This window comes from Boleophthalmus pectinirostris, unplaced genomic scaffold, assembly GCF_026225935.1.
Source record: "Boleophthalmus pectinirostris isolate CB_2022bp ecotype Guang Dong unplaced genomic scaffold, ASM2622593v1 HiC_scaffold_7, whole genome shotgun sequence".
NCBI classification, from domain to species: domain Eukaryota; kingdom Metazoa; phylum Chordata; class Actinopteri; order Gobiiformes; family Gobiidae; genus Boleophthalmus; species Boleophthalmus pectinirostris.
This window is the reverse complement of record NW_026571473.1, coordinates 37,802,092-37,809,591: the sequence shown is the minus strand read 5'-3', so window position 1 is coordinate 37,809,591 and position 7,500 is coordinate 37,802,092. Positions and strand designations below refer to the sequence as shown.

General features: G+C 48.2%; 1 protein-coding gene across 1 annotated transcript in view; it reads right to left on the bottom strand.

The window, feature by feature from the left end:
• The window catches only part of LOC110161300 (ephrin-A2-like), a 196,125-nt gene that overhangs the window by 9,980 nt on the left and 178,645 nt on the right, over positions 1-7,500 (bottom strand). Inside the window, exon 2 of the mRNA XM_055164725.1 lies at positions 1-138. This exon is cut by the window's left edge and continues 158 nt beyond it. Within this exon, the coding sequence (XP_055020700.1) occupies positions 1-138 (138 nt within the window). The remainder of the gene's footprint in view (positions 139-7,500) is intronic.

The following is a 7,500-nucleotide window of genomic DNA, read 5'->3' as shown; positions in this document are numbered from 1 at the left end:
TAGCCGTCGTAGTTCACCATGAACAGGATGTACTTCTCCAGAGTACTCCCTCCGGTCGGGGTACTCTCGTAGTGCGGGCAGTAGATGTCCAGGTAGTCGTTGATGGTCACCTCCACCGTGTACTCTCCTCTGTGGAACCTGAGGAAGACGAGCGACGTGAGGAAGAGCGTCTGAAGTACTTTTCAAATACACACGCGATACTGTAGTACTGCTCTAAACTCAGATACAAGTACTTTTCAAATACACACGCGATACTGTAGTACTGCTGTGAAGTCATACACAAGTACTTTTCAAATACACACGCGATACTGTAGTACTGCTGTGAAGTCATACACAAGTACTTTTCAAATACACACGCGATACTGTAGTACTGCTCTAAACTCAGATACAAGTACTTTTCAAAAACACACGCTGAACTGTAGTACTGCTCTGAACTCAAATACAAGTACTTTTCAAATACACACGTGATACTGTAGTACTGCTCTGAACTCAAAGCCCAGACTGAACCGAGTATAGTAGTAGTAGTTGTAGTACTTGTAGTAGCAGTAGGTTTAGCAGTAGTAGTAGTAGTAGCAGTAGTTGCTGTTGATGCAGTAGCAGTAGTTGTAGTAGTAGTAGTACTTATAGTGGAAGTATTATTGTAGTAGTAGTAGTAGTAGTAGTAGTAGTAGTAGTATTAGTTGCTGTAGTAGTAGTAGACGTAGAAGTAGTAGTTGGAGTAATAGTTATAGTAGTAGTACTTATAGTAGAAGTACTTGTTGTAGTAGTAGTAGTATTACTTGCTGTAGTAGTAGTAGTAGTAGTAGTAATAGGAAGAATTGTTGTAGCAGTAGCAGTGGTAGTAGTAGTACTTGTAGTAGTAGTAGTATTACTTGCTGTAATAGCAGTAGTACTTAAGTACTTGTTGTAGTAGTAATAGTAGTACTTGTTGTACTAGTAATACTTGTAGTAGTACTACTACTTGTTGTAGTCGTATTAGTAATAATAGTAGTACTAGGGGTAGTAGTAGTACTTGTTTTAGTGGTAGTACTTGTAATAGTAGTAATAGTAGTACTTGAGTACTCGTTGTTGTTGTAGTAATAGTAGTAGTAGTAATAGTAGTAGTAGTAGTAGTAGCAGTAGCAGTTATTTTATTACTTATAGTAGAGTAGTAGAAGTAGTAGTAGTTTTATTAGTCTAAACCAGGTCTAAACCAGGTCTAAACCAGGTCTAAACCAGGTCTAAACCCTAAACCAGGTCTAAACCAGGTCTAAACCCTGGACTAAACCAGGACTAAACCAGGTCTAAACCAGGTCTAAACCAGGCCAGGTCTAAACCAGGTCTAAACCAGGTCTAAACCAGGTCTAAACCAGGTCTAAACCAGGTCTAAACCAGGTCTGCTGTGTGTTTTGAGGCTGGATGAGTCAGTACCGCGTGTGGACAGCAGGGGGCAGTCCTGCAGCACAGAGTCGGACCTGAACTGGACTGAAGAAACAGAAAACCAAGACGAGGGGCCCAAGACCGAAAAAAGTCCCACAGTCGTGTTTTAATAAAGACTCAAATATCAGAAGTAAAACAGACCAGAGCTGGGACGGCTCTTTCACAAGAACCGGATCTTTAAAAAGAGCCGGCTCTTTCACAAGAACCGGATCTTTAAAAAGAGCCGTTCACAAAGACTCGCTGGTTTTATATTTAATCGTACGACAGAAGACGACGTGAGAACAAACGTGTCGACAAAAACTGAACACAGAGAAAAAAAAATAAATAAAAAATCTGCATGAACAAAATAAAAACCTAAAAAAAATTTGCATTAAATTTAAATTTCGGTGTATTTTTGTAGAGTCCAAAATCACAGCACAAAACTCAAACAGAGAGAAAACGGTTTGACAGACTCAGATTAAAGGAGCCAAACCAGGACTAAACCAGGACTAAACCAGGACTAAACCAGGACTAAAACAGGACTAAAACAGGACTAAAACAGGACTACTAAACCAGGACTAAACCAAGACTAAAACAGGACTAAAACAGGACTAAACCAGGACTAAACAAGACTAAAACAGGACTAAAACAGGAACTAAAACAGGACTAAAAACAAACAGGACTAAAACAGGACTAAACCAGGACTAAACCAGGACTAAAACAGGACTAAACCAGGACTAAACCAGGACTAAACCAGGACTAAAACAGGACTAAACCAGGACTAAATAAATCAGGACTAAACCGGGATGAAAACGGGAATTAATAAACCAGGACTAAACCAGAACTAAAACAAGACTACACCAGGACTAAAACAGGACTAAATAAACCAGGTCTAAACCAGGACTAAAGCAGGACTAAAAGAGGACTAAATAAATCAGGACTAAACCAGAGCAGGACAAAAACAGGACTAAACTAGGTCTAAACCAGGACTAAAACAAAACTAAAACAAGACTAAAACAGGACTAAATAAACCAGGACGAAACCGGGATGAAAACGGGACTAAACTAAGACTAAAACAACACTAAACCAGCTCTAAAAACAAGACTGAACCAGGACTAAACCAGGACGAAAACGGGAGTAAATAAACTAGGACTAAATCAGGACTAAAACAAGACCATAACAAGACTAAAACAAGACTAAACCAGATCTAAAAACAAGATTGAACCAGGACTAAAACAAGACTGAACCAGGACTAAATAAACCAGGACTAAAATAAGACTAAAACAAGATTGAACCAAGATTGAACTAGGACTAAAACAAGACTAAACCACGACTAAACCAAGATTAAAAAAACACTAAAACAAGATTGACCCAAGACTAAACCAGGACTAAAACAAGACCAAATCAGGACTAAACCAGGACTAAATAAACCAGGGCAAAAACAGGACAAAAAGGGGACTAAAGCAGGACAAACAAAACTAAAACAAACTAAAAACAAAGCTAAACCAAGGACTAAAACAAGACTAAATCTGGACTAAATCTGGACTAAACCAGGATGAAAATGGGATTAAACCAGGACTAAACCAGGGCTAAAAAAAGATTGAACCAGGACTAAATCACAACTGAATCAGGACTAAAACAGGAACTAAACTAGGACCAAAACAGGACTAAAACAGGATTAAAACAAGACGACACCAGGAGTAAACCAGGACTAAATCAGAACTAAACCAGGACAAAACCAAGTCTAAAACGAGACTAAAACAAGACTACACTAGGACTAAACCAGGACTAAAACAAGACTACACTAGGACTAAACCAGGACTAAAACCAGGTCTAAACCAGGACTCTTTGTGGCCCCGGTTTCATCTTTTTTCATCCATCTGAAAATACTCAAACCAGGACGGATCTGGATTATGTCGACGTCCAAAAAACACATCCAGAAACAAATCGATTCTAAAACGATCAAAATTAGACGCTCGTTTGAACAATTATCACAGAAAAATGTAAATAAATTTCAGGATTTTCAACTACACACGGAAACGTTAAATGACGATTATTACGTGTTGAAAACGAAAACTAAACTGGAACAAAACTAAAGTAAATAACTAAATGTAAACTGTGTGTGACCTTTGACATTTGACATTAATTATCTTCAAATTGTTTAAAATAAAAGTGTGTGAAAAGCCAGGACTAAACCAGGACTAAAACAAGTCTATAACCGGACTAAACCAGGACTAAAACAAGACTGAATCAGGACTAAACCAGGACTAAACAAGGACTAAAACTAAAACAGACTAAACCAGGACTAAGGACTAAAACAAGGACTAAACCGGACTAAAACAAGGACTAAACCAGACTAAACCAGGACTAAAACAGTTGGAAACTAAACCAGACTAAACCAGGACTAAACAGGACTAAACAGGACTAAACAAGGACTTAAAACCAGGACTGACAAACAAGGACTAAACCAGGACTAACCAGGACTAAAAAGGACTAACAACTAAAAAGACTAAAACCAGGACTAAACCAGGACTAAAAACAAGACTAAACCAAGACTAAACAGGACTAAACCAGACTGGACTAAAACCAGGACTAAACAGACTAAAACAGGACTAAAAGATTAAAAACAAGACTAAACCAGGACTTAAACCAGGACTAAACCAGGACTAAAACCAGGACTAAAACAAGACTAAAACCAGGACTAAACCAGGTCTGAAACAAGACTGAACCAGGACTAAAACCAGGACTAAAACCAGGACTAAAACCAGGACTAACAGAACTCGGCGCTGGTCTCTGAAAGCTGTGAGACGTTTTTATAAACTCGGTGAATAATCAGTGAGCTCAGGACACGTCGGGTAAGTGAGGAGAGACTGTGGGCAGGTTTGGGTTTAAGTCTCTCAGCGTCTCCGAACGTCCCGGAGCGAAAAGTCGGGACGAGTCTGGGACGAGTCTGGGAGAGTCTGGGAGAGTCTGGGACGAGTCTGGGAGAGTCTGGGACGAGTCTGGGACGAGTCTGGGAAGAGTCTGGGAGTCTGGGAGAGTCTGGGAGAGTCTGGGAGAGTCTGGGAGAGTCTGGGAGAGTCTGGGAGAGTCTGGGACGAGTCTGGGAGAGTCTGGGAGAGTTCTGGGACGAGTCTGGGAGAGTCTGGGAGAGTCTGGGACGAGTCTGGGGAGAGTCTGGGAGAGTCTGGGAGAGTCTGGGAGAGTCTGGGGAGTCTGAGTCTGAGTCTGGGAGAGTCTGGGAAGAGTCTGGGAGAGTCTGGGAGAGTCTGGGACGAGTCTGGGACGAGTCGAGTCTGGGAGAGTCTGGGACGAGTCTGGGAGAGTCTGGGACGAGTCTGGGAGAGTCTGGGAGAGTCTGGGACGAGTCTGGGACGAGTCTGGGACGAGTCTGGGGAGTCTGGGACGAGTCTGGGACGAGTCTGGGACGAGTCTGGGAGAGTCTGGGAGAGTCTGGGAGAGTCTGGGACGAGTCTGGAGAGTCTGGAGAGTCTGGGACGAGTCTGGGAGAGTCTGGGACGAGTCTGGGAGAGTCTGGGAGAGTCTGGACGAGTCTGGGAGAGTCTGGGAGAGTCTGGGAGTCGAGTCTGGGAGAGTCTGGGACGAGTCTGGGACGAGTCTGGAGAGTCTGGGAGTCTGGGAGAGTCTGGGAGAGAGTCTGGGACGAGTCTGGGACGAGTCTGGGGACGAGTCTGGGACGAGTCTGGGAGAGTCTGGGAGAGTCTGGGAGAGTCTGGGACGAGTCTGGGAGAGTCTGGGAGAACTGGAAGTCTGGACGAGTCTGGGGACGAGTCTGGGAGAGTCTGGGAGAGTCTGGGACGAGTCTGGGAGAGTCTGGGACGAGTCTGGGAGAGTCTGGGAGAGTCTGGGAGAGTCTGGACGAGTCTGGAGTCTGGAGTCTGGGGAGTCTGGGAGAGTCTGGGAGAGTCTGGGACGAGTCTGGGACGAGTCTGGGGAGTCTGGAGAGTCTGGACGAGTCTGGGAGAGTCTGGGAGAGTCTGGGAGAGTCTGGGCGAGTCTGGAAGAGTCTGGGACGAGTCTGGGACGAGTCTGGGACGAGTCTGGGACGAGTCTGGGACGAGTCTGGGAGAGTCTGGAGACGAGTCTGGGAGAGTCTGGGACGAGTCTGGGACTGGGAGAGTCTGGGACGAGTCTGGGAGAGTCTGGGACGAGTCTGGACGAGTCGAGTCTGGAGAGTTCTGGGACGAGTCTGGGAGAGTCTGGGACGAGTCTGGGAGAGTCTGGGACGAGTCTGGGACGAGTCTGGGACGAGTCTGGGACGAGTCTGGGAGAGTCTGAGAGAGTCTGGGACGAGTCTGGGAGAGTCTGGGACGAGTCTGGACGAGTCTGACGAGTCTGGGACGAGTCTGGGAGAGTCTGGGAGAGTCTGGGAGAGTCTGGGACGAGTCTGGGACGAGTCTGGGAGAGTCTGGAGAGTCTGGGACGAGTCTGGAAGAGTCTGAGAGTCTGACGAGTCTGGGAGTCTGGGACGAGTCTGGGAGAGTCTGGGAGAGTCTGGGAGAGTCTGGGACGAGTCTGGGAGAGTCTGGGACGAGTCTGAGTCTGGAGAGTCTGGGAGAGTCTGGGAGAGTCCTGGGAGTCGAGTCTGGGAGAGTCTGGGACGAGTCTGGGACGAGTCTGGGAGAGTCTGGGAGAGTCTGGGACGAGTCTGGGAGAGTCTGGGAGAGTCTGGGAGAGTCTGGGACGAGTCTGGGGAGTCTGGGACGAGTCTGGACGAGTCTGGACGAGTCTGGGAGAGTCTGGGACGAGTCTGGGAGAGTCTGGGACGAGTCTGGACGAGTCTGGGAGTCGAGGGACGAGTCTGGGACGAGTCTGGGAGAGTCTGGGAGAGTCTGGGAGAGTCTGGGAGAGTCTGGGAGAGTCTGGGAGAGTCTGGGAGAGTCTGGAGAGTCTGGGAGAGTCTGGGGAGAGTCTGGGACGAGTCTGGGAGAGTCTGGGAGAGTCTGGGAGAGTCTGGGAGAGTCTGGGAGAGTCTGGGAGAGTCTGGGAGAGTCTGGGAGAGTCTGGGAGAGTCTGGGACGAGTCTGGACGAGTCTGGGAGAGTCTGGGGCGAGTCTGGGAGTCTGGGACGAGTCTGGGACGAGTCTGGGAGAGTCTGGGACGAGTCTGGGAGAGTCTGGGGACGAGTCTGGAGAGTCTGGGAGAGTCTGGGGAGTCTGGGGGACGAGTCTGGGACGAGTCTGGAGAGTCTGGGAGAGTCTGGGAGAGTCTGGGAGAGTCTGGGACGAGTCTGGGAGGAGTCTGGGACGAGTCTGGGACGAGTCTGGGACGAGTCTGGACGAGTCTGCGAGAGTCTGGAGAGTCTGGGACGAGTCTGGGAGAGTCTGGGACGAGTCTGGGAGAGTCTGGGAGAGTCTGGAAGAGAGTCTCGAGTCTGGGACGAGTCTGGGACGAGTCTGGGAGAGTCTGGGAGAGTCTGGGAGAGTCTGGGAGAGTCTGGGAGAGTCTGGGACGAGTCTGGGAGAGTCTGGGACGAGTCTGGGAAGAGTCTGGGAGTCGAGTCTGAGTCGAGTCTGGGAGAGTCTGGGAGAGAGTCTGCTGGGAGTCGAGTCTGGGAGAGTCTGGGACGAGTCTGGGACGAGTCTGGGAGAGTCTGGGAGAGTCTGGGACGAGTCTGGGACGAGTCTGGGACGAGTCTGGAGTCTGGGAGAGTCTGGAGAGTCTGGGAGAGTCTGGGAGAGTCTGGACGAGTCTGGGAGAGTCTGGGACGAGTCTGGAGAGTCGAGTCTGGAGAGTCTGGGAGAGTCTGGGACGAGTCTGAGAGTCTGGGAGAGTCTGGGAGAGTCTGGGACGAGTCTGGGAGAGAGTCTGGGAGAGTCTGGACGAGTCTGGGAGAGTCTGGAGAGTCTGGGACGAGTGGGACGAGTCTGGGAGAGTCTGGGAGAGTCTGGGGAGTCTGGGAGAGTCTGGACGAGTCTGGGAGTCGAGTCTGGAGACGAGTCTGGGAGAGTCTGGGAGAGTCTGGGAGAGTCTGGGAGAGTCTGGGAGAGTCGAGTCTGGGAGAGTCTGGGAGAGTCTGGGACGAGTCTGGGAGAGTCTGGGAGTCGAGTCTGGGAGTTGGGACGAGTCTGGGAGAGTCTG